Genomic DNA, 26,829 nt, shown 5'->3' with positions numbered 1-26,829 from the left:
AAATAAAATATTTTTTTTATTAAAACAAAAAGGAACAAAACTCCATAAAGCTACAAACGAGATGCACTGGACAGAAAAACAAAACGAGGGCATAAAATATACACTGTCCCCTTTTGCCTCTCCGTAACATGTACAACTATTCACATTAGTTTTGCATTACAAAGCCGTGCAAAACGAAACTGAACCTTTTAAGCCTACCTTGCCTTCATGTTTAGTCATTAAAATCTTGAATATATACATATCAGTGAAAGAGGGGGAAAAAAAGCCAAGCTGGGCATACACCGTTCTAAATCTATTCGCCTAACATGAAAGTAAACTCTTCTAATTGTTACACGCCATAACACTTTATTTCTCTACTAGGCCCTCTATTTCTGTAGAGGGAGTGAAAGTGGTAGCCCATTCCCTTCTCCTACATTCTAAAGTAACTTTTTTTTTTTTTTTTTTTTTTAAACCATTTTTGCAATGCATACATATATACCAGATGTCCTATGTGCACCATAGAACTGTGGGGAAAATGATACTACCAGGATGTCCTGTTCTTAAAGGGTTAAATACCTATGGCTCTTGTTTGTTGTGTTTTTAAGTAATTTTTTTTTTTGGTCTTTCAGTTCTCATGCATTGGTATGAGAAATGAATCCTTTAGCAGTGGGATTGTAGGACGTGGCAGTGTGTAAAAGTGTAGTGTTCTAGGGTCTGGAATGTTCCTTTAATGTAACATTTTTTTGCTATGTCTTGACAGGTCTATAGTCGCCATTTGGGCAGTCGGAATCCAGGACAAACCACCCCCATAACCTAACCCAATAATACACAGACACTAAGTAGTATGGGGAAATTTGTCCACAGCTTTATTAACCAATAATTATAATAATCATAATAATAATAATAATATCGATAATAAATTAACAGGTAAACATGGGTCATTGCCCCCCATACTCCGCCCCCTCGCATCCTGTTCCTTCGGCTACCATACAAAAGGCAATGACCCCCATATAATAACACATATATACATAATTATAACATACACCAACTTTATATCAAAGTGCCAACCACCATTAACCACGGCAGGGGTATACCCGGATACCCCTGCCCCACCAGGTTCTGAGCCACCTCCAGGACTCGAAACCTCTCAACCACCGATGACCACAATCTGTTTATTCCACCTCACGTTCATCCAGGGGAGCCTATTTCCTCTCCTTCAGCTCCCCGTCCCGCCACAAGCTCAGACCTTGACCCCTTAAGCTGTCTGAGCTCCGCCACCCCGAAGAAACAGAGCCATTCTTATACCATCCTGCCAACCCAAGTTGAGCAGGTCCAAACCCACATCCGAGAGGTGAACACCATCCGAGCGGTAGTATCCTGGCAACCCTTCCTCCAACTCCAGGTGCCGTACCACTACACCCCCTACTTTCCGCACAAAGCTTGCCATCAAGCTATTCACCTTCTTCCTGCACCTCTCCATAGCCCCCGGGTCCCGAGCGTGCCGCCACCGGCGCCGCGGGACAATCTCAGACCAGACCAACATTACCCCCGGAAGCAGGCCCCTTAACTTATTAATGTCCTGCTTCATCCACTTCACCAGCCGGCGCTGCGGCGTAAGGCCCAGGTCATTTCCCCCCACATGTAATACCAGCACGTCTGGCGAGTACCCTGCTGCCAGCATCCCAAACAGTTTCCCACAAACATCCCCCCAGCAAAAACCCCGATACCCAAACCAACGAACTGCCAACTGGCCTCTCGGAAAACCCAGCTGCTGGCCTTGCGCTCGAGCTGCGGCCCTCCTCTCGGCCCAGAAGACAAACGAATGGCCCACGATCCATGCCACACGCCCTGGGGGGAGAAAACAAATGATGAGGGAAGTCCAACAGAGACCCCTACCCCATCCCCAACCAACATAGCGAAACATCCCAACATAGCCATTAACCCCTCACATCATAACACAAAACCTTTTGAATTTGATGGTTCTACATTTTTTTTTTTTTTTTTTTGAATTACGAAACAGTCCCATGCCATTAATCCAAGAGACCCAACCGGACATAGGAGCGGAATCTTACCGATTCCCACCTCCCGATCCTCTTCACCACCTCGTCCCCCAATCCCAACCGTGCGGCCTCCGTGGCCGCCCCAATACGGAACGAGTGCGTCCCAAATCGTGCAGCTTGAAGCCCCAACCTGCCCAAGCCCAACCGAAAAACTTTCGTGAACTGGAACCGAGAAAGGGACGATCCGTCAGCATGCACCAATAAGGAGCCCCCCACCGCTGGCCTCCGCGCCAGATACTCCACCGTAGCAGCCACCGGGCACAAAGCCGAGCCTGGCAAGGCCCCCAGTGTCACGTCCCGGCCCACGCCGCGGACGTCCGTTTTGGACCTGCCAAGGTGCATCACCACCTTCCTATCCAGGATACGGACCCCCGACAATTGCAGGCCCCCTTGCGCCAGTTTACTAGCACTCACCAATTCCCCTACTCGGAATGCCCCAAAGAACGCCAAAACAAACGCTACTTTGAACAGTAAAGCCTCAAACCCATCAAAACAAACCTCATGCAATACACCCACCAAGTCCCCCAGCAGCCGCACCGACACCGGGCGCCTGGTATCCGGCGCCCTGCGCCCCTTGCGATAACCCTTCAGGGCTTGCCTGATGACGAAGGTCTTGGTAAAGTCCTCCTTCCCATGCCACCGAAACCAAAACGCCATAGCCGCCATGGATCTGTCCACCATGGCAGGGGACGGCCCTTTTGTCAGCAACTGACAGGTGTACCACAAGAAAGCGTCCCGCAGGGCCTCCCCGCTGTCCATGGCCAACCCCTCCAGTGACCGTTCCCACAAGCCCCAAACCTTACTGTACGAGGCCCAAGTGGCCGGTGCCAGAGAAGCCTTCACGAGTCCTCCAAGCAGGACGCCCCCAGCTGCCAAATCTCGTCCGGGCAAGCCAGCCCTTCCTTCGATGCCGCCAGCCAGAAACGGGACCACTGAAAACGAGAGAGCATCAGCCACCTCATTCAAATAGCCGGGAACATGGCGCGCGCGAAAAACAACATTTCGGGACATACACAGCAATACCAGTCGCCTAAGCAGCTGAACCACCGGCTTTGAGGCCGCCGACTGGCGATTCACCGCGTGAACCACCGCCATGTTATCCGAGAAAAATACCACTTTCCGATCACGCAGCCTGTCACCCCATAACGCTACTGCAACGACCAACGGGAACAACTCCAAGAAAGCCAAGTTGCGCATAAGAGGGCTCGAACCCCAAGAGTCCGGCCACCGCTCCGCACACCAGGAGCCCCCGAAATATGCCCCAAAGCCTATACTGCCCGAAGCATCCGTAAAAAGCTCCAGCTCGGCCGACGACTGGCCCTCCTGCCGGAACAACACCGTCCCATTAAAATCCCGCAAGAAGGCATCCCAGATGCCCAAGTCCGCTCGCATGGCCGCCGACACCCGTACGAAATGGTGCGGGGATCTAACCCCCGCGGTGGCGGCCGACAAGCTGCGACTAAACACCCTTCCCATCGGGATGACCCGACACGCAAAATTGAGCAACCCAATCAAAGACTGTAGCTGCACCAGAGTCACCTTGCGTGCCCCAGCAACGGCAGCCACCGCCCCCCGAAGCCTTGCCAGCTTATCCTGGGGCAGCCGACATTCTCCCCTCCCAGAGTCAATCTCCAGACCTAGAAAACTCAGACACGTGGTCGGGCCCTCGGTCTTATCCGCCGCCAGCGGAACCCCGAATTCGCCCGTCACCCACTCAACCGTCCGCAGCAGGCGCAGGCAATCCAGGGAACCGGCCGGTCCCACACACAGAAAATCATCTAGATAATGTACAATAAGACAACTCCCCGCTTCCACCCGTATCACCCATTCGAGAAAAGTGCTGAATTTCTCAAAATAGGAGCACGAAATGGAACAGCCCATGGGCAGACACAAGTCCACGAAGTAGGCCCCTTCAAAGAAACACCCCAGCAGGTGATGACAGTCCCGGTGGACCGGTAGCAGCCGGAACGCGGCCTCGATGTCCACCTTAGCCATCAGGGCCCCATGCCCGGCCCGCCGGACCAAATCGACCGCCCGGTCGAAAGATGCATATGACACCGAGCACAATTCCTTATGAATACCGTCATTCACCGACTCCCCTTTCGGGTATGAGAGATGGTGAATGAGTCTAAATTTACCCGGCTCCTTCTTGGGGACCACCCCAAGTGGGGAAACCCGCAGGCCCTCCAGCGGAGGCACTACAAACGGGCCTGCCATGCGGCCCAGTCCGATTTCTTTGCCCAGCTTTTCCCTAACCACATCCGGGAAGTCCGCCACGGACTTCAGGTTGCGCAGCCTCCCTTGACCCCCTCGACGCTCCTGAAACGGAATAAAGAACCCCACCGCGAACCCCGCCAGGAGCACCGCAGCGTCCGCCCTGTTACCGTAGCGGCCTAGCCACGGCTCCATCGCGCTTAGCTTCACTGGGGTTAGGCCCAGGGGAAGCGGATGCACCCCCTCCCCCCGGCGCGACAGCCGCGCCGGCGCCTCCGGACTTACCCTTCTTAAAGCAGCGGTTGAGCCCATGAGCTCCCCCGCAGCCGGAGCACTCATGCTTGAAACGACAGGAGGCTCCCCATTTGCATTGGCCCTCGTTATAGAGCCAGCATAAGCCCTTTTGTAAGGTGGCCGACGAGGCGGACTGCCCCCTGGCGCCGGCCGAGCTCTGAAAGGGCTGCGCTTTTTGCGCCATCATTAGCTTCATCCAGAGCGGCAGGTCCATTTGGTCCCACCGCATACCGCTGCCGAAACTGCTCGTCGTACCTCCACCAGGCCAACCCCCCGTAAGTCCGGTACGCCTCCCAAATGCCATCCAAATAGCAGAACAAAGACGAGCACAACCCCGGCGATTTCTCGCCGAGCACGCTAGCCAGCACACAAAAAGCCCGCAACCAATTACCGAAGGACTTCGGTATCTTGCGGTACCGCTTCCTCTTCTCCTCCTCCTCCTTTTTCTCATCCTTCTTATCCTCCTCCTTGAGGTCAATGAAGTCCTCTAACGGGAGGAGGGAGAAAATCTCACAGAACTCGCCCTTCCAAATCTTATCCTTTACGTCCTGTTTCAAATGGACCCCCAGTGGGCCCGCAAAAGATACGTACGCGTGCTGCCTAGCCGCGTCGGGGATACCCCCGGACAACTCAGCCCTTTCGCTCCCAACCTCCCCTACGTCCTGCGGCACCACCAAATCCCCGCCCGAACTAGGCCCCGCGGAATCCCGGATCCGAGAACCTGAAGCCACTGCACCCGGAGCCCACACCTGACCAACGCCGCTAGTGTCACCCCCCGCCCCCAATGAGTGGAGTAGTGCCTGAAGTGTGGTAACTAGTGCGCTAGAGTGTAGTGACCCACTGGACTCACCGGCCAAGCCCCCCGACACCGGAGCGGTGGGGGCTGCAGTACAGATCGCCTGACGTCCGGGAAGAGGAACTTCCGCCGCCATCTCGCCGACCGGGGAGCCCACCCGGTGCCCAGCCTGTGAGGAAGCAGAACGGCTCCGAAATCTAGGACAAGGAGAAGAAGTCCTGGGTAGGGGGTAACGAACATCCACTCCCCTCCCGTCCCGACCCCGGGAGCGCCTGCTCTGCACCGAAGCCTCCCGCTGACCTCTACCACCACGTGGCACCCGGGAACCCCTGGGGCTACGACTCCTCCCGTCTCTACCAGCAAGCCGCCCCTGCTGTCCATACCGAGGGGCTGCCGCACCTTCCCCTGCTGAGCTATCCGAGGGGGAGCAGTGCCGACCCGACCGCCCCCGAGCATCCCGGGACCCCAGAGATCTAACGGGCGAGGGACTGTCACTACTACTCCTGGAACCCGGGCCCCCCCTGCGCCCCTCCACTACGGAAAGACCCGACTCCCGGCCTACCCTACGCCCATGCCTAGCTACCTCCGAAACCCCCTCCCCCACCCCTTTACCTCTGACCCCTTGCTTGCCAGACCCCGATGGCCCCGAACTACCCCCCACCCCTACGGGAGACCCTCTGTCTGACCTGGCCCCCTCCCGGGAACCCCTACCACCCTTAGAACTTACTCCTTTAGAGCCACATTTTCTCTTCGGGGCCCCAGGGCCCTCCCCCTTTCCCACTAAGGCCTGTGTACCCCCAACCGGCTTACTCCCGCCCCCCCCAGTGGCAGAGCTCCCCCGAACAACCTTCCCGCCAAGAGGGCCCCGACCTGAGCCCTCTGCACTTGCCTGATGCCTGCCATGTGGTCTCCCGGATCCAGCCTCCTCATCGTCTCCGCTGTCCGAAGGGGGGGAAGCCCTCCTGGGCCTCCCCTCCGTGGGTCTCGAAGCACCAGGGGGCCGCCCGGCCGCCTCCGACCTGCTAGCAGCCGCGCCCCCGTCCACGATATCCCTTTGCCGCCTAGTGCACATCCGAGGCTCCGTCCGCACACGGGGAGGCAAGGCCTCGACCACGCGGCTCCCGGGCCTGCTGCCGGTCGGAACTGGAACTCCACTGCTACCGGGTACCACTTCACCGGGCCCCTCGCCCGGGCTTAGCCTCCTCGGGGGCCTCCGGGCCCGGACCGGTCTCCCGCCATCGCCGTCCCGATCCGCCGCCTCCGCCAGGGCAGGGCCAAGCTGTGCCCGTAGCCAGTCCACACCTTGATGCCGTGCTGCCGACCTGATCCCTTCCAGCAAACGCTCCACGTCGTCCATTGTTCCTGCAGAGGAGACAAAAGAAATCCGACCAAGCAAAGTCCGCGCTCCCCGAGGCGAACACAAACTCGACCAGGTAGGAAGTTAGAATGACTCACCTAAAATGGCTGCTCATTTAAATAGCCAATCCCACTTACCCATAATTCCAACCCTCGCTTACTTCCTCCTAAGCCCGCCTCCTAACCCCTGTCAAGGCCTTTTTCCGCTTAGCTGCGCTCTAGCTACATGGGGCTACATTCTGAGATCTATAGCATTTACTTCATATTTCCTTTTGTACTGAGAAAATGAAACCACACTTTTCTAATACAGGAAGTGCTATTTCAGACTAATATCACAGAATTTCACAATGTCTGTTGCACTGAAGGTGACCACACAAGTGACACAATGGGTGAATTTGACTTTTTGTTTTTACACAGTATAAAGCATTATTAATGCAAATGCATTGTTCACTGCCACATATTGATCCATTATTATTTTTATATATTTTTTTTTAAGACCCATTAAAGTTGATATTTTAGTTTTGTAAATGGCACGCAGGGAGAGTTAAACCTTTTGTAATGATATCCCCTCTCCCCCTTGCAGTGATGCTAGCACAGTTTAATCCATATTCCCATCATCCATAGACAGAAATGTCTGAGGTGTAATGTCATGCAAAAGTTGTTAAACTCCCATTTATTTGCTGTATTTTGCCTAAATGTCTCATGCATATGAAAAAAGTAGTCATATTTTTGTATTATAACCTCTCTGGATTGCATTTCAGTGACATTTCAACTTCATTTATACGCTTGTAGTTTTTCATAAAAAGCCTGTGTTTACGAAAAACTAAAGTTACAAACCTTTTCACAAAAAAGCGCTGTTTGGATATGGAAAGTATATTGAAAGGTACTCTTTAACTTGCACCTCACTGGACTATAAATGACTATCACAGTATACATATATTTTATGGGACAACTCAGACCCCTAAAGCACTCTAAGTAAAATGCTGATGTATCAATGGCTTTTTATTTAGGATTTTTTTTTTCTCCATTTTACAAAAAAGCGCAGAGGTCAATAGAAATTGGCACTTTTCTAAATTTAACATTGTTGCAGGCCTGTAGCTTTCAGTCGGTCAACTGCTTCTGCTCCTGATAATTTAGCTGAGTGGCGCTAAACTCAAGAAGCAGGCAATTGCCAAAAACATCTATGTGCAACGATTTCTCATTAAAAGGACACTCCAGATCCCTAAAGCACTTTAGCTTGCTAAAAGAGCTTTGTGTGGTGTCCTCGTGTGCATGTTTTCAGGCTTCAAGTGAAGGGCATACTCCATAGCAACTACTAACATTTTGAAAAGTCCAATACACGAACCTGGATAGAACTGATGCTGTCTCATACAAAACAGAGCTGGTAACCCATATTAACTGGGAAGTGGTCTTATAACTCTAGTGAATTATTGCATTTATACATCTTATTTTGTGCAAGGGTGTTGTGTGACCTAGTCAGCCTGAAACTTTGTTCTGGGTTGATGATGTATATTATGTTGGCTGGCAATAGATGTGATTTGATTCTTCACTTCCAGTCAGCATTGTGTACATGCCTGCAAGAAGAAGCCCAACTTCCATCTAGCTAGCCGGCCACTACCCTCTTTACAGCCCTCCCTTTTGGCTGTGTGAAGCTGGCCCCCCTACAATCGGCTCACATAAAAAAATCCAATGTGTTTCATTAGTGCTACGTTTGTGCAGTTTTTGTACTTTAAAAATTAGTTTTGTGCTACTTTAAGATAAGTACCGATTTTATTTTAATAAAGTTCACCCAGCCCCTCTACCAGTGACGACTGGGCCCATCACTCCAGTGTGCCCAGTCATGTTTTGTGGCCCGGCCCATGTGGCAAACCGCTGGGGCCGCTGTTCAAGGGGCCCATCGGGTGGCCCATGGTGTTAGGGCCACCCGATGGGTATGGGTTTTCAGGGGGTCCGGTCAGCGCTGCTGTTCTTTAACAGCGCGACCGGGCCCCCTGTGATGACATGACACGCTGGGAGGAAGTGACTGCCCTGGTCACTTCTCCCCAGCAATCACAGAGCCCACGCGGGAGGACAGAGTGGGAACTTTGACTCCCATCAACCTGAGCCACCACTGGACAGGAAACAGGAGGGTGATCTAAACATTGTGTTTGTATGTGTGCTTGTCTGTGTGTCAGGGGGGAATGTGGATCCCTTTCACACCAGGGTCCAATAGATTGTGTGTACGCCACTGCCCCCTACAATAGTAAAGAAACGTGAAACCAGGTTTCTAACCTGGTTAGTTAATGCTGTGTTTTGTGCAGTTAAAAATCTATCTAATTTTTCACTCCTCAGCAGTTGGGAGGAGGGTGGGTTTTGTTGCGAGATGAGCTATCACTCAGCTCATCTCGCTGCTTGTGAACTGGAACACTGTACGCACGTGTTCAGAGGCCCAACAATGTGGTGTTTTTTTTGTTTTGTTGTTTTCTTCTATCCCCCTCTCTGGGAACTTTGTTCTCGACTTGAACATGTAGTTGAGATATATCATGTTTATTAAATATTGGCTAATGCAGTACTATTGCCTAAGCTGGTGTCTGTTCCTCTTTGCAAACCACTCACATTTGTTTTATCTTATTTGGACTTCCTTGGAATTCTAATTATCAAACTCTGAAACAGTGTGGAATAAAACTATTTTTATGGGGCACAACCTTATTGTTAATAAAAAAACATTTGGCCACTAAAACCTTATTTGTATTCTTTTCATTCCATTTGTAATAGCATTACAAAATCTATGTGGAAACCACTTCCAGCACAAGGATACTGTTTTACTCTGGAGACTTTGCTAAACACAAAAATGTTAGTGTTTCAAAACTGTAAAACCTATCCGATATTGTCAATGAAAGTGACGTTTTTGCATTTTTCTCACACTACACTTTCTCTGATATAATTGTGATGTTTTACTGTTTTGAAACACTAACATTTTTGTGTTTAGCAAAGTACAGGTTTTATAGTGTTTTTGAAAGTTACAGGGTAAAATATAAGGCTTGATTTTTCAGGGGGTTTTTTTTTTTCACATTAAAATTCGCCAGATTGGTTGTTTGCATTTTTCACACCCAAACAAAAGAAACCATTTGGCCAGTGTTTGTAACTAAGTGGCTACTAAAAAAAGACTGAAAATACTCCATTTTGAATTCCCTGGGTTGTCGAATTTAAAAAAATAAAAATAAAAAACCATTTTATACATTTTAAAGACTATATATTTTGAAACTGGAATGTCCTACTTGTACTTATAGCCCTATAACTTACAAAGCTAAGAACATGTTAACATTGGGTATTTCTAAACTCAGGACAAAATTCTAAAACTATTTAGCATGGGTGTTTTTTTTGGCGGTTGTAGATGCGCAACAGTTTTTGGGGGTCAAAGTTAGAAAAAGGAAAATCTTTAGAAAGACCATTTAATGGCGAGAAAAAGGTGTATATAATGCGTGGGTACAGTAAATGAGTAAGAGAAAAATTACATATAAACACAAACACCACAGAAATGTAAAAACAGCCCTGGTCCTTAACGGTAAGAAAATTTAAAAACTGGTCACTAAGGGGTTAAAGTAAGTCACCAGCAACCTGTACAGCCTATATTTAATGTAATTAGTCACCAACGGATAGTGATATGACTATCAAAAACAATTACATACCTCCCGACTTTGGAATCTTGTGACTAGGGACACCAGCGTGAGGGGAGGGTTGTGCCAATGCTGCAATCACGCCAATCAAATTTCCGGAAAGGCCTGTCAGTCATTCAAGCTGGCTCACTTATGGCAGACCCTGCTAGATTAACATGGGGGCTGATGGAGCTGCAGCTCCATTGCTTTTTTTTTTTTTTTTTTAAACTCTTAACATGCTCTTTCTTAAGTATGGAATCTTACGAGGGATGTAGGGGGGGGGGGGGAGAATCTTATGTGGACAATGAAATTAAGGTAAAGCTGACTTTGAAGCAGCAAGAGCATTTGCATAGTGCACAGTCTCTCGAACACTGTATCATATTCCCTTTCTTCTACATACACTCTTTCTCTGTCCCAGACTGTATAACAGGTGCATCTGCCTGCTAGTAAGTAGGTAAGGAGAGGAGTGGACAAGTCTGTGCTAGGGGACAGTCCTTGGAAAGCGTGGAGCGAGCACCTCATTAGACAAATTTATGCCAAGCTCAGGGTGTTGGCCGTTATTTTACCAGCACACTGTATTTGAGGCCGCCTTGGGGGTGCCGTATTGCAGGAATACTGGCAATACATTTTTCTCAGTATAAACTGAGATTAGATGGCAATATCCGCATATGTGGAGAGAGGCAGGGATAAGAATTTATAGCATATCCGTGCCTCTCTCCTTATTGATCCGCGAGGAAGGAGCTACACCGCACATTCTAGCCAGCAGCTTCCAGCCTGCAGAGACTGCCTACAGATCAGATAAGAGAGGTATGGGGTAGGTGAAACAAGTGGTAGGACAGGCACCAGGCAGACATGGGGACACAGAGACATGGAGACGCTGCAAGACAGTGGGAGCAATCAGTCTATACAGCAGAATCGACTAAGTAGTTTTTTGGTTGGTTTTTCAGAATTTTCATTCCTTGTGATTTACATCCTGTGATGTCATGCATACATAAATTATGCAAATTCATATGGATTTTTTTTTTTTTTTTTTTTCTTCTAGAAAGGTGGCAACTCTAGTGCGGTCTGCATAGTATGCCCATTTCTTGCATTCACACCAGGCTGACCTTCACATTTTTGGGGCTTATTGGCCCCTTTTGGAGGTTCTAGTTACGTGATTAGCGTCAGTGGCCCACCCTTTTAGCCTGCCCAGTGACATCCTGCTTCACCGGACCCTGCTGTTAGGGGGGTACAGGTTTACTTGAAAAATGCGAGCGAGTAGCATAGGGTATGTGTTTTCTTATAGCTGCATCTTGTAAGTTTCCCTCCAGCACCACCTCCACCAGATGTATGACTGTTTTAGTGTTTTCTGTCGATAAGATTCTGTAATTCGCCCATAATATTTGTCAGCCCCAGGTCCAATGGACTCTTAATCTGGCCTGGCTGCAGGGAGCACTATTTTAGTTTTAGTTTAGTTTTCTTCAGGGTCCTAATGCCTGAAGTATAAGGTTTGCACTATGGTTGTTGGGAACAGTTGTGCCTAGTGTCACCAAAAGTGGTGCACCAGGGAACAGTGTCTGAATGGCAGGCAAGAAACAGAATCGGGACTGTCCCTCTGAAATCGGCTGGTTGGGAGGCTTGCTAATATACAGTTTGTTTATGTATATTGTCTCTACTGCTGGAGCATGCAGACAACCTGCTCCATGAGACAATATTTGGGAATCCTCAAGCAGCAGAAATAAAAGTCCAATTCCTATAAATATTGACTGGAAGACCAATTGAAAAGCAAGGAGGTAGAGCAAAATAATGCATTTTAGCAGTTGAATTAAATATTAGGAATAACCCAGTCTTATTACGTGTATGTAGTGGGGTTTTCGTTGTGTAGTTTTGGCTTTTTGAAACTTTCCCATTTCACTCTCCTATGGGATTGCACAAACCAAGACCTTGTGCTCTAGGCCGTATCCTCTGGATTGCATGACTGATGGTACTGATCATGTCTAATGTATACTTTGACGTATGGAGATTCATGCATAATGAATTTTAGGACACCAGGAGCAATGGCTGAGTCAGCATGGTATGCTTGATATGTAGACGTTGTGTCAGAAAAGCAAAATGAAAGGACTAGATAATGACATACAAATATTTTTATTGCAAAACAAGGAAGCTCTCCTGACACAGGTTATGCCATGTGCTTGTACTCTAATGTATGCTCACGCAGAACAAATCCGCCTCTATACGAGCTGTCATGTACGTGAGCGAGTACATGCAATTCCCAAAACCGTGAGCTGCTTACACATGCTGTCTGGCCAACAAACTGAGCAACTGTTTTTTAGAAAGTAAAACAAAAAAGTAAATGATGAATAGACTTGGCAATATGTGTGTGACAACAAAGCCTGTCTGTCACTCACCAGATGTGTTTTGTGTGGTGTGGTGTGTGTTTTTTTTTTTTTTTTTTTTTGTTTTGTTTTTTAACATTGAATTTTTATTGAGTTTTTTTTTTTTTCACTTTAAATAAGACCTATAAACACCCTATTTTACAATAACATTGTTCTTAGATAATATAAATACTATACATAGAAACATCACGTAACAAATATCCTTGAACTTTCTCTCCAGTGAACGAATTATATTCTGTATTATATGTTTAACTTTAGTATATAGTATTAAGATAGTGAGAAGGATATTATACTGATATAGTAGATCCTAAAAAACGTTGTTTTTATAAGTAAATTGCTTTAATTGTACTCACACCCATCCGTTATTAATTGTATAAAGACTGTTAATTACCATATATACTCTAATATAAGCTGATTTTTTTTCGGCACATTTTATGTGCTGAAAACCCCCCACTCTGCTTATACTCGAGTCAAGGTCTTACATTGCCATAATACAGACCAGGACCGCCGGACTCATTACAAGCCCGGCGGTCCTGTTGGGGGTTGGCAAGCGAGCTGTTACTTACCTTTACAGCAGCTCCTTTCACCTCCGTACAGCAGCTCCTGTCAGCTCCGTTCTGCTCACAGTGTAAGTCTCGCGACACCTGCGGCCGTCAGAGCGTTGCCACGCAGACAGCGAGACTTACACTGTGAGCAGAACGGAGGTGAAGGGCGCTGACAGGAGCTGCCGTAAAGGTAAGTAACAGCTCGCTGCCAGCCCCCCCCGCCGCCACTGGACCTTTTATTGGGATCTAATTTTATTTCGAAATTTACCAGTAGCTGCTGCATATCCAACCCTAGGCTTATACTCTAGTCGAGTCAATAGGTTTTCCCAGTTTTTTGTCGTAAAATTAGGGGCCTTGGCTTATATTCGGGTCCACCCCACCCACCCTTGCTCCACTCCTCCCCCCCCCCCTTGCTGATGTCAGCCGGCAGGGGAGACCTTATGTGACCTAATAAAAAAATCTGACGCTGTTTGGATTCCGGAAGCAGACTTAGTGCTGCAATATAAACATTCCAGTTCTCTGTGCAAAAGGGTCTCAGCACCTAGACCACTTCAATTAGCTGAAGTGATCTGGGTGCATGGAGTGTCCCTTTAGGGATGATGGGCTCTTCAGAGCTTTTAAATGTCTTGGAAATATTTCATAGATTTTTTTTTTTTTTTTGTGTGCAATCCAGCTTCTGTTTTACAGTTGCGCTTGTGGGTAATTTAAGTTTTCTCCATCCGATGCATTGGACTAACACAGTTTTAAAAGTTATGGCCCAAAAGATTTACTGAAATATATAACAAATCCTAGTTTGTATAGTTTGGCCTTTACATGCTTCTTCGTTGAGTTCACTTGTCGTTGTTCTTGTGAGCACCAGGCTTTGGAGCCTACATAGAATGTGACGGCAGATAAGAACCATTCACCCCGTCTAGTCTGCCCAATTTTCTAAATAGTCCTTGGCCTTATCTTAAGTCTATGATAACCTTCTAAAGTAAAGATGGAACAGCGCTACACAACTGATCCCAAGTATAGGGGCAGCACTCCTGAAGGTGAGGGTAACCCTCAAACCCTTTTAAAAACTGAGACCGAAGAAAAAAAATACAGGGTGCGCCAGAAAGACAAAATGGACCACCTGAAGCTAGCTGTACATTAAAAAAATACAATAAAGCAAGCGCTAAATGGAGCACTATGGACTTTCTCCTCTTATTGCATATGATCTACACTGCAACGACCATCAGAGGGATACCCTGCAAGTGGGGAGTTTTATACGACTACATGCTGTTTTACCTAGAGATGGTTATAGCTCTCTGATATGAGTTGGCATTTCTATAACTCAATGTTGTCTGTAGCCTACTTGACCTGCCATAGTGCACCATTGGTCCCTTCTGTCTTTTGCTTTCTTTCATATGCTGTTGCTGATTCTAGCTGTATCAAATACTTTGCATAAACATTTGAAGACCTATTGTGACTTTAGGACTGTTTATGTGTGTGTGTGTATAGTGCTTTTTGTGGTGTGTTTAGGATGGCCTTATGCCTATCCCATGCATGCTTAAACTCCCTCACCGTGTTAACCTCTACCACTTCAGCTGGAAGGCTATTCCATACGTCCACTACCCTCTCTGTAAAGTAACAAATGGTACAAAAGACCATCTGAAGTACTTTAGTGTTGTTTAGGGATTAGTTTAGGATCTTTTTTAGAGCAATTGTTCTAGCTTAGAGAGATGAAAGGCTATCCGTCTAATCAACATATAGATTACTAGTTAGTAATAATCTCCAGGATATGGTAAGTGTACTAGTTTATTGGATTATGATTTTTTTTATTTATATTTTTTCTTGACTCATGCTTGATTATTCATGTATATGTAATATTTATATTTTGTACATATTCTCCTTAGTGTAAGTACAGGTAGCCTCTGTATAACTGAATTCTTTATTCTATTTGCTCATCCCAGTCTAACTTCTTTGTTACAAAGCCTGATGGGATAGATTCTATTGTACCTTATTGAGTGCATTATAGAAGACTATCAGAACACTATCACAGGCTCTTTGTATTATCTTTGAATAAGAGTGGATCAATGTATCTGGTTTATGTGGCTATTTGGATCTGTTTGCACACCACAAAAACTGTCCTTTTTATATACTGTCCTGTTTCCTGCAAAGTGTGGTATGGAGAGTAAATGCACTTTTTTTTTTTTTTTCTTCTTCAAATTCTACCTAAGAGATGATTACTGTGGATTTCTGCTATGGCACAACTTTGCTCAAACCCTGGTCCACCCTCCTTTGTGATTCAAATCAAGCCAAGTTATATGCCAGGAATCACTGCTGTTATGCTTGTTGCAAAATTTGTATTTGCGTTTCTTCCAAATACGTGCTCCCTCTCCTGAGGCACGGTGATGGCAAGGCTGAATTATTTACATTGCATTTCCTGTTGAACATGGTGAAAAGGAAATTGGTCTCTGTATTTCTGGATTTTCAAATGAGGTGGTTAATATCTGAAGAAGGAAAAAAAAAATAAAGAATTGAGGTCAGCTTTTTTTTTTTTTTTCTTTTTTTTTCACCTCTTCATTAAAACCTTGCTCAATAGTTGACTTTACTTTTAACTTTTACCCTCAATATGTCACACAACTTGATAAGTAACATTTTATTTGTGGTTCTGTGAGAATGTTGATTGATCTCCATTGTATCTACATGTAATAGAATTATGAGACTAATCGGCTAAACTGGGATGCTTGGATTAATTTAAAGTGTATATGCTTTTATTTTATTTTGTTTTTCTTTCTTGTCCTTCATTAAAGGAACACTCAGAGTACCATAACTTCTGCGAACTGCATAAGTTTTGATACTAGCAGTATTCTTGCACTTTTTTTTGTTTTTGTTTTTTTTGTTACTTTGTCTGCCTGTAACAAACTGTACTGTTTGTTCATGGTTTCCAAGTCCCTCTTTCCCCTCACTGGCCCGGAGTCAAGAAACTAACATCTATTGGTGCATCAGCGTATGACCAATAGATCTTCTGCATGTGACTTGCAGAACTCCTTGCATAGCAAGGGTTTATGGGACATTCTCAGCCAGGCCCATTGTTCCTGATCGAAAGCTTCTCTCTGGTGTTTAAGGAGTGTGTTGCTGTCTTACTCCGCTTGTGCATCAAACCTAAACAAATTAATTTAAAAAAAAAAAAAAGCATGCCTTTAACGATTTATCTACATAATACATTAACAAATATCCTGTGTTAATCTTTACCAGTAACACTTTTTATTTAATTATACCACACCCTTATTCTGTGGAAACCTGGTTTCTCAAAATTGCTTGGCCTAAGGTGGACTTTTCCCAATAGATGTTGCACAACAGTAAACAATACATTTGCGTAACTATGTGTAGATGCTGAATATCAGCAGTGTTAACTTTTAGTTCCTTTAGGAAATTCCAAATGTTTTGTTTCCAATGTACTAAGCCAGATCAGGGTGGGTTAAAGGTAGTGTTGGGTGTAGGATGAAGGTAATTAACATCTTATCTTAACCGGCAGGGAGAGCTATCATTTTTTTATTTTTTTTTTATATAGCACCATAGGGTTCCGTAGCGCTGTACAATGGATGAGAGCATAATTACTAGCTTGTAGTACTCTATGGAAACTGTGCATGTGGTCACACTTTATAGTTCTGGCCCTGTCAAATTTAAATAAAATCTTTCAAATTTATATCCATAAAAGTAATGTACTCCTTTGCAAATAGTGTTTTGTCTTGCTGCTGAATAAACTAGCTAGAGCTGACACTCACACTCTACAAACCATGTTTAATCCTTTCATTGTTAGCAATGGATTGCTTGTCATTCTGTATTAATGCAATGTGTGTATTTTATTTACACACATTCTAATGCTTACGGATCATGATTGCTTGTGCTACTTTTTAAATTTTTGACAAATGTATCTTGTATATTCTAGGGAATTGGGAATTGTTTCGAGTTGTATTGCTGACCATTATAGTGTCCCTTTGGTTCTGCGGCCCATCACCAGTCCCCACAGCTACTAAGGAGTTAAATAACCCTTTAAACTCTTACCTGATTCAAGCGCAATGGTAGCTTGGTGCTGGGTCAGGTTTATAATCTGTCAACCGATGCTGGGAACCTAATGCACATGCAGCATGCAATAGGCTTTCCCCATAGAATGCATAGCTTTCCCATCAGGATTTCGAAGACACTGTATTTCTTAATTCCCTGTGTGAGGACGTCCAGCGTTGTTTCACAGTTAAACACTGTGAAACAGCAGAAAGCACCTCTAGTGACTGTCTGTTAGACCGTCACTAGAGACAGTCTTAATACTGCAATATAAACCTTGCAATTTCTCTGAAACTGCAATGTTTGCCATTGCATATCTAAGGGGACAGGGACACTGCAGCCAGTCTACTTCAATTAGATGAAGTGGTCTGGGTGCCTGTAGTGTTGCTTTTAAGACCATCGTTATGGATAGAGATAAAGCTTGTAGATCAGGATTTAGAATGTAAGCCCCTGTTCTTCTCAGAGATTCATTGATTTTAATCTACTTCCTATTTTTCACAATCGGGTAGTGACGAATCGTAAAGTTACAAAAATGTAGCACATTGTATGCCCGATGTGCTCTTAAAACAAACTTTTCATTGATTGTGTACAGAGTAGGTTTTCATTTGCTCAAGCTTTATTTAAAAAATGAATTCTGAGTGACATCATAGGCTGGTGTTGCATAAAGGGAAGAATTAAAAGTTGTCTCTATTTGGAGTCCAAATCACTTTGTTCCTTTTCAATTGTCATGACACCAAATTTTTTTTTTTTTTTTTTTTTTTACAAATTTCATGGTGTTGGAGTTGTGTGAATGTAGAACAGAGCTCCATAGCAATGATAATACTAGTAATGTGTCTTTAAACTAAAATTGTTTTTAGATCTTATCCTGTGCAAATAAATGCATTCTTGTTCTAAATGACATTTTAGTTGCAGAAATTGTTACTGGTAAATCAGAAAACTTCTCAGAACAGCCCCACCTCTGGCCACACTTTATACACACCCTCTTTACCCATTTGAAATATTGGGAGATATTTCTGTGAGGCTTTCAAACTTCTCCGAATATGCCAGACTGTCAAATTAGTTGCATGCTCAGATTCATGATCTTTGTCTACTAATCTATTCAAAGATCTCGATCTCTCTCGTGAAATTTTTTTTTTGTTTTGTTTTTTTACACATGTGAATGGGGAAGCTTGAGATTTTATATGTATTGCCTGTAAATATTTTGTTTGGTGCACACCAATTTGAAGCTAATCTAGAGGAGTCCTCTGAAACCGGTTTATGAACCAGCAATGCTACAGCTTAATGTAGTGGTTCTGGTGTCTATAGCCTGTCCCTGCCTGTTTTTTTTTTTTTACACAACACCTAATGAAGTTACTGATAAGAAAAGTGTAATAAGTAAATTACTCTCCTGAAGGCATAGCAGACTTGGAGAGTGTTTCCATTTTGGCTACTTTGATCTTAAAGTTGCTATTCACTTTAAAGAAATACTATAGTGACAGGAATACAAAAGTTTAGGTTCTTGTGCCCCCTCTCAGGAAAGTGAAGTGTGTGTGTGTGTGTGTGTGTGTTTTTTTTTTTTTTTTAATAACTTTCCTCGCATCTCATGCAGAGCACGGAGATGCTCAACATCAGCATCGACCCAGGAAGCGGCTTTAGTGGCCATATGAGGGTCTCTTACTTGAGGTGTCGGTAGGCAGCAATGTAAGCACTGCCTTTTCTGAGAAGGCAGGGTTTACATTTAAAAAGGCTGCAGGGACACGTTGAAGACACCGTTAAACTGTAGTTGTTCTGGTGACAATCGTGTCCCTTTAAATTATCACTTAATTTAATAACTCTGAGACTTTTCTATAATCCTTGTGCATAAATATGCCATAATAATATGTGCAGTCACATTACCTTTTTGAATGCACGCACATACTAATAAACACTCACACCTACACACTGATGCATGCGCACATGTACACACAGTGACAAACAAATTCAGAGAGGTCCCTGGTAAACAACGTTGCCCCCCACCTCCCATAAAAGAGCAGGGTTTGCCAGCTGTATAAGAACTTTGGAAATGCTTTGTCAGCTGTAGATCTACCAATTGCCTATCCTTGCAGGGTTGTAGGTGTGTTTTTTGTATGGAGTTTGGGAATGTTTGTGTATATAGTTGATATGCGAAAGCAGGAGTGTCTTTATATAAATGCTGGGGTGTGTTTGTCTGTAGTGTTTGTGTGCAAGGCTGTTATGTATAGTGTCGGAGTTTAAATGCAGGGATGCGTTTACAAATGGTTTTGGTGCTTGCATGAAGGTGCGTGTTCACATATATTTACCACACACACAATTACCAGATGCAAGGTAGCAGTGTGTGCGTGTATAAGGCTGTGTTTCTGACTGATTTCTTGGCATTGTCTATGTGTGTTTCTGGCACTGTGTGCATGTTCATATATTTGTGTATCTGTGACTGTCTGGAATGAGTGTGTGTTGCTTATGATCTATGACAATAAAACAGTTAATATTCTACTACCATTGTTTGAAAACGTTGTTTTGCCCAGACCAGGGAGTGGTTCTAGTGCTTCCATAACCCATCAGAGGGTAATGGGACATGAAATTTAGCAGGTGACCGCATTTATTTTCGTTGTATAAGAAAATACATTACTGTTGAGGCTGATTTTTATTTATTTTGAGTACTTAGACTAATTTGCCTGACTCTTTAAGCAATGAGCTACCGGTCAAACAGTATGTGCACACCCTGCACCCAGCTTTGAAAAATTAAGACAACCCATAGCATTTGTCTGTGGTGTCAAACCATAGCATTTGAAATGGTGGAAGTTTTAAATAAAAAAATAAAAAATTTATATATATATATATATATATATATATATATATATATATATATATATATATATATATATATATATATATATATATATATAAATTTTGCAAAGGTCCAACGTGTTTCGTTAGGAAGAAGCCAGCAATTTGCCTTTCCTACCCACCATGTAGTTTGAGCATAACTTTGGGCAGTATAGGTGATCTAAAAACATACAAATACAGAGCAAATTTACATTTATTGAGACCTACTAATCTGCTGTAAAAAGCAAAATGTAAACTTTGTTGCTTATATTTTAGATATTGGTTACATTCCCAAGATAAGTAGCTAATTTCCTGTGGATGCTGATGTTTCAAAATGAGACTGCAGCTTTGTCTTTTTTAATATTTGTATACTTTTGTTTTCCCCCTTCCTTAAAAACTTAAAAACTCTTATTTATTAATTTATTTGAGCCAATAAAGGTACATGTCTGTCTATCATTGATTCCAGAGTATGAAACCTTTCCTATATTTGACATGTCTGAGAAACTCTAGGGGCTGGTTTACAATATTTTTTTTTTTTTTTTTTTAGGAACCAGCCACTACTCATTGCCATGCTTATCCCTATGGCCTGATTTCCTCTCCTTTCTGCCCCAAGGCAATTTTTTATTTTAGAGTTTGGTCAATGTTTCCGTTAGGAAATCACACTTTGAGTGACAGACAGACATACCAGAAATTTGTCCTAAAGAAAGTTAGCTCAGCCTATGTGAGGGCCCAAAGTCAATGCATGACAAAATGTCTGAATTCCCTGGGCAAAACAAACCCCTGGGGCCAGTTTACTCAGGTGTGCACTAAATTGTATGGCTGCTCTCCGCCTGTAAAATCCTAAATTTTGCACCATGAATTTATTAGTAATTGGCTGAAAACCAAAATTGCAGGGGGAAAAAAATCATTATGCCTAATCTGAGTTTAAGGGGTTGAAAAGCACTCAGATTACTTTAAAAAGGATATGCCTTGTCCTTTAAGAAGGAAGTATTATACAGGGAAATTGCTCTCTACCAGAAACGGATATGCAGGCAGAATGGTTTTTCAAGGTTGCCAACAAAGGAACAAGACATTTTAACTCCACTTCCATTACTCAATATGTACTGCTATGCAGTTACAAATATCAAAACAGAGTAACTTGCTACATTTTAGACACTTAAAGGAACACTGTATTCCTGACCCTTTAGTGTTAAAACCACCCTATAATCCCCCTAGCATCCCTAAGTTTAGAAAATCGTACTTGAATTCAAGTCTGCAATTGCTGCCTCTGCCCCTGAGAGGGCAGAGCCAGCACAAGTCCAACACAACCCTGGCCAATCAGAATCTCTTCCTAGAGAAACATTGAATTAATGCATTTCTGAGGAAAGCTCAGTGTCTCCATGCAGAGGGTGGAGACTCTGAATAGCAGTGCTACTCAATGTGCAGCACTGCCCCAGGAAACACCTCTACCAGCCATCTGAGGAGTTGCCAGTGGAGTTATCACTAGGTTGTAATATAAACACTGCATTTTCTCTGAAAAGACAGTGTTTACAGCAAAAAGCCTCAAAGGAATGATTCTACTTACCAGAACAAATGCAATAAGCTATACTTGTTCTGGTGACTAGTGTTCCTTTAATTTGTCATAGTCCTTAAAGTAAAGGAGAAAACTGTTAATTTAAAGGCACACTATCCTATGTATTGTTAAGAGTATCTTTAATGTATTTTAAATGTAAAGTTAATTTATTGGAGGAAGAGAAATTGTAAAATTTATCAGAGGGGAAAAAAATGATATGTAAAATACGTTTATCTATAGAAAAGTATATACCTCATTGAGAGGTGTGGTTTATTTTTTTTTTAGCATGTATTTATCAGACATGGGATAATCACTTTTAGTCTACAAACTGGCACATAATGATTGGAGTTGGATGACTAGATATGTAGTAGTAGTTTACAAGGTAAAAGTTACTTAAGAATGTTGCATTTCTCACTCATCGTGCACTTTGTATTTACCTAAATGTCTCCCTTTTCTGTGTTTTTTGTTTGGTTTGTTTTGTTTTTCTTAGAACTTGTTTCATGTTCTTGGATGCCACAATATGATTTTTTTTTTTTTTTCTTTCCCAGTTTAAAGTGAATTACGGAGGAAAGGTGCGAGGTTGTCCTCTTTCTGCAGCAATGGAGCTTGATAAACAGTCTGTTTGGGGGTCTCTGAAAGAGAAGACACGGCCCTTCATACAGAACTTGACTGTCAAGAAAACCAAGAGCAGCTCGCACAAGTCATTAAATGTTCATAAAAGGCACTCTCTAAGTCACCGGATGAGTGTGTCTGTGCCAAACATGATGGATATGGGCTGTACAATACAAGAGGAGAGTGATTATACAGAGTCTACGGTTTGTGCTACCTATGTTTCCCCTAACCATTCATCTCCAGTAATGTCTCGAAGCCGAACAAGACAAATTGTTAAGCATTCAAGAGAGAGCCGCACCTGGGTACAGGAGGAAAGCGGTGTTCACATGGAAATTACAGTGACTGAACCCGACGGCCTGGACTTTTCAGATTCTGAAACCAAAGAGGAGGATATATATGGAGATGATTCTCAGATCCTTGAAATTATGAAGCAGGAATGCATGGGAGATGGCTTGTCCGACAAAAATACACTGGTAGGCACCTTTTTTTTTTTTTTTTTTTTTTTTTTTTATTGACTCTGCTTAATCACACTGATACATTGTTTCAGTAAGTAAGTTCAGTGTTATGAAATTCATGCAGTGAGAATTCCAGGTGAATTTAAATGAACATTTCACTGCCCATATGCAAAAGTTACTATTTAGTAGATATTTTCCCAATGAAAAGGAAATGCATAATTAAGCGCATGCATGTTTTTATCTTTGATGTATACCTATATAAAAAAAAATCTTGAAAAGCTGCAGATATCTTGTCTGCCGCCTTAGCAATCCCTCCCCTTCTAACCAGCCCATACCTTCTGCCACACATACACCCTACCATCCCCACGCATACGGTCACGCACACACTGTGTGGGGGCTGAATGTGTATATACATGGGGTGACACGGTCTCCCCCTTCACCCAGCCACACTTGCATTAAACCCTCCTAATCCTGTCACTCTCACCCCCTCCAACCATACCAAAGTCACCTGCCCTTGCTTTACCACAATTACCCTATCACATTAACCCCCAATCCTGTCTGACTCAAGCTTCTCTTGCACACAGTCTCCAACCCTGTCCCACTCAACCTCTTCACCATGCCACTCACGCTACCACATAAGCTCCTCCAACTGTGCCACACTCGCCCCCAACCCTGCCACTCTCACCCTTTTACATTAATCTAACCCTGCCACATTAACCCCCTTTATTTTGTCTCACTTGCATCCCCTCATTCTGTTACACTTCCTCTTCCAAACATGGCACATTCATCTCAATTCTTTAATACACCCCCCAACTATACCACACGCAGCCTGTCACATTAACCTTCTCCAATCCTGTCCCACTTACTTCCCTATGCCCTGCCACTCTCTCCTCCAACCATGTCACAATCACCCCCTCGCCCTGACAGTTACCCCTTTGCTTACCTTGTCCCAGTGACAAACTAAAGACATTCATCATACACACATGCACAAAGGTCACAGGCATCTACCACACACACATGCTCATAAAGACACATGCACACACCTGTAGACCATGCCAGACGCACTCATACACACGCCGACCGTGTATACACGACTACAAGGCTAAGTAATCATACCCCCCGCAGTTGTCTGTAAATATTAGCATAATTGCTAATTTAATTTAGTTTGCAAATTATGCCATAACTACAGTCGGACAACTCACAACACAGCGTCACAGGGAGCTGCGACACTGCAAGCCTCTAAACAATTAATACAGAGACTGCCTCTCTGTATCCAGCTCTGCAAGCTTGTACTTCAATACAACTACAGCACCTTATATACACAATGCGACCCCTATATATTTTTTTTTTATACGTTAGTTGATAGTGGGGGGCCTCATGTTTGAGTTTCGCCGAAGGCCTCACTAAGTCTAGAGCCACCATTGCTTCTGTGCCTGTCCAATCAGATGTTTTAGTGCAGCCCAGTGAGAGGTCTGTACAAGGCAGGTGCAAAGGACTGTCATGCAATTGAACATGTGTTCCTGGCAGCACAAATGAAATTTAACAGAACCAAACATTGATAAACGCCCATTCTGCTTTTACTTGGCGGGGTTAAAAGAATAGACCAGGAAGTGATTAGTTAAAGCCACCGAACAGGATGTGTATTGTTCCAAAATTACAAGCCTAAGGCTTTATGGATTTGGCAGATGGATTGTATTTGCAAGGTTCTGAATAACCTGTGAAAAACAAATTTCGGTCTCAACCACGGAGTACTTTGATTATTAGGTCATCTAAAATAGGCCTTGATTAAGCTTGTTTTGAATCAGAAGTGAGGATTGGGCAGCAGGGTAGCAAGTGTCCTTTCTTTTTCCTTTTTATAGATTTCAGTAAAACTTGGAGCCACAGTAATGCCAGTTTAGCATAGGTCATGCCTTTGTTCACCAACTTTTTATTTTATTTATTTATATATTTTTTTTAAATATGCCTTTCATTGTAATGGTTTCACATATACAGTTTAGAGAAAATGATGGGCTACAGTTTTCCCCCCACACATCACTGACGATACAGACCTAAGGTGTAGCAAAGTTTTGTTCTTGTCAGAGTGGAAGGGGTGACTGGGTGGTCAGTGACCCTCAGAATTTTTTCATTAATAAAAGATGGCAGGAAACCATCTCTTGCCATTTTTATTTAGGTCAGATGTACTGTATATTGACTTTTAATTTTGGCAACTCAGAACTTGGCATTGCATAGCTATTAGACCTGGCGATATGATGGCTGTTTTTGCATGTCGGCACAGTCGGTCACCATTTTGTCCTGCTCTTTAAACTGCTTGAATTGCCCTCCTTAATTTTTTTATTTTTTTTCTTGGTACCAGAATTTGGCCTAGCCGAACATTTGTTTGGAAAAATCTAATTGGTTTTCAGTAGACCTGTGCAGGGCAAAACAAACTGCAAAATGTATTGTATGTGTAAATGTAAACTTAAGGGCAGGTTTGGGGAAAATATTGAACTCTGCTATAATGGAAACTTAGATGTTTTTGCCTAAATTTGGAAATTCATACAATTCTCAGTTTTGTGCGCAAATCAATCGCCAGCGCTAGAAGTATAGGAATGGAGTGACATCACTGCTTTCCAATGGTGGCACGTTGGCTTTGACATCACTGATTAGATTTTCCCTGCTTGTGGATGCATTCCCAAAAAGGGCAGATCAAAGGGATCATGCTGATTGGAGGACAGCCCAGCGGTGGGTGTTACGCGATAAGAAACACTCGTGAAGCAGCGCTGGAACAGAAGGTGACTAAATCTCTATTTTTACATTAAATACATCCTGTATTTTTGTGATAAGATGTATTCAATGTGTGTGGGAGCATTTAAGGACATTTAAGTTTTCACTAAAGGTTCACGTTAAAGTATGTTCTGGTAGTGTGCATTTCTCTTGTGTTCATCGTCAAACCATAGAAAAATGTGGCTAGTTGAGAGAAGAAAAACTATTAATGTCTACAGTGTTATGGAAAAACTTCCTAAATGTAATCCGTAAATACGTTTTTAGCTTTCAGATTTTATCTGAAGAGTATGCGGCTTCTCTATTTTATTTTGCCAGGGCACTTCTGCTTAAATGAATGCAGCTTCATATCCAGAGCAGTTGAACTGGATATTCAATCTAAGAACTGAGCATTTTTATTTTACATATGCAATTATTGTTTTTTACAAATAGTTTTCCAGATGTTTCAGATGAATTAAAGTTGTTTAATTTTAATTTTTTTTTTTTTTGCTCCACATTTGAAACATGGCATGTGATGGCAGATGAGAACCATTTGACCCATCTAGTCTGCCCAATTTTTTTCTAAATACTCTTGTATCTAGGATAGCCTTATGTCTATCCCAGAGCATGCTTAATCTCCTTCACTGTGTTAACCTCTACCACTTCAGCTGGAAGGCTATTCCATGCATCCACTACCTTCTCAGTAAAGTAATACTTACTGATATTATTTTTAAATCTTTGCCCCTCTAATTTAAGACCACCACAACAAGCCCTCTTGTTGTGGTAGTTTGTCTTCTTTTAAATATAGTCTCCTTTTAAATATAGTCTCCTTTACTGTGTTGATTCCCTTTATGTATTTAAATGTTTCTATGATATCCCCCCTGTCTCGTCTTTCCTCCAAGCTATACTTGTTAAGTTCTTTTAACCTTTCCTTGTAATTTTTTATCCCACAAAATGAAATGCCATCTGGCAAAAGTATGTAAAATTGTTACACAAGACAGTGACAGACTGTCTTACGATGCTGGTTGGCAGCACGATATCCTGCTGTTGAGCTGAATTAAATTGGAAGTTAAGAAACCGGTTTTGGGTTCTCGGCATAACTTATCTCTTGTAACTGAATGGAATTTTTAGTTCAGAGACAGGTGTGTATGTGTGTGTGTCTCAACATGCATCACAGACCATGCACAAAGTGGACTGGTTCATTGAGTCACTTAAGTGCTGTTTGCATGGTTCTTCTGCACAGTGCTAACATTTCTAACGATGCACCTGTGCTGGTTGGGGTTATTTCCCTGATGGTGACAGGTGTGGAATACCAGGGATTTAAATCAGAAAAGCAGGGCAGGAACCCAAAATGAGGAATGCCTCCAC

General features: G+C 43.6%; 1 protein-coding gene across 2 annotated transcripts in view; it reads left to right on the top strand.

Moving 5' to 3' along the window:
• Positions 1 to 26,829, top strand: part of MCTP2 (multiple C2 and transmembrane domain containing 2) — a 137,858-nt gene that overhangs the window by 19,460 nt on the left and 91,569 nt on the right. For both annotated transcript variants that reach the window (XM_063448865.1, XM_063448864.1), the window contains exon 2: positions 22,204 to 22,740. In XM_063448865.1, coding sequence (XP_063304935.1) covers positions 22,255 to 22,740 — 486 coding nt within the window. In that variant the 5' untranslated portion in view covers positions 22,204 to 22,254. The remainder of the gene's footprint in view (positions 1 to 22,203; positions 22,741 to 26,829) is intronic.

Source organism: Pelobates fuscus, chromosome 3 (genome assembly GCF_036172605.1).
Source record: "Pelobates fuscus isolate aPelFus1 chromosome 3, aPelFus1.pri, whole genome shotgun sequence".
Classification (NCBI taxonomy): domain Eukaryota; kingdom Metazoa; phylum Chordata; class Amphibia; order Anura; family Pelobatidae; genus Pelobates; species Pelobates fuscus.
The sequence above is the reverse complement of the archived record's forward strand: the minus strand, read 5'-3'. Positions and strand labels throughout refer to the sequence as shown.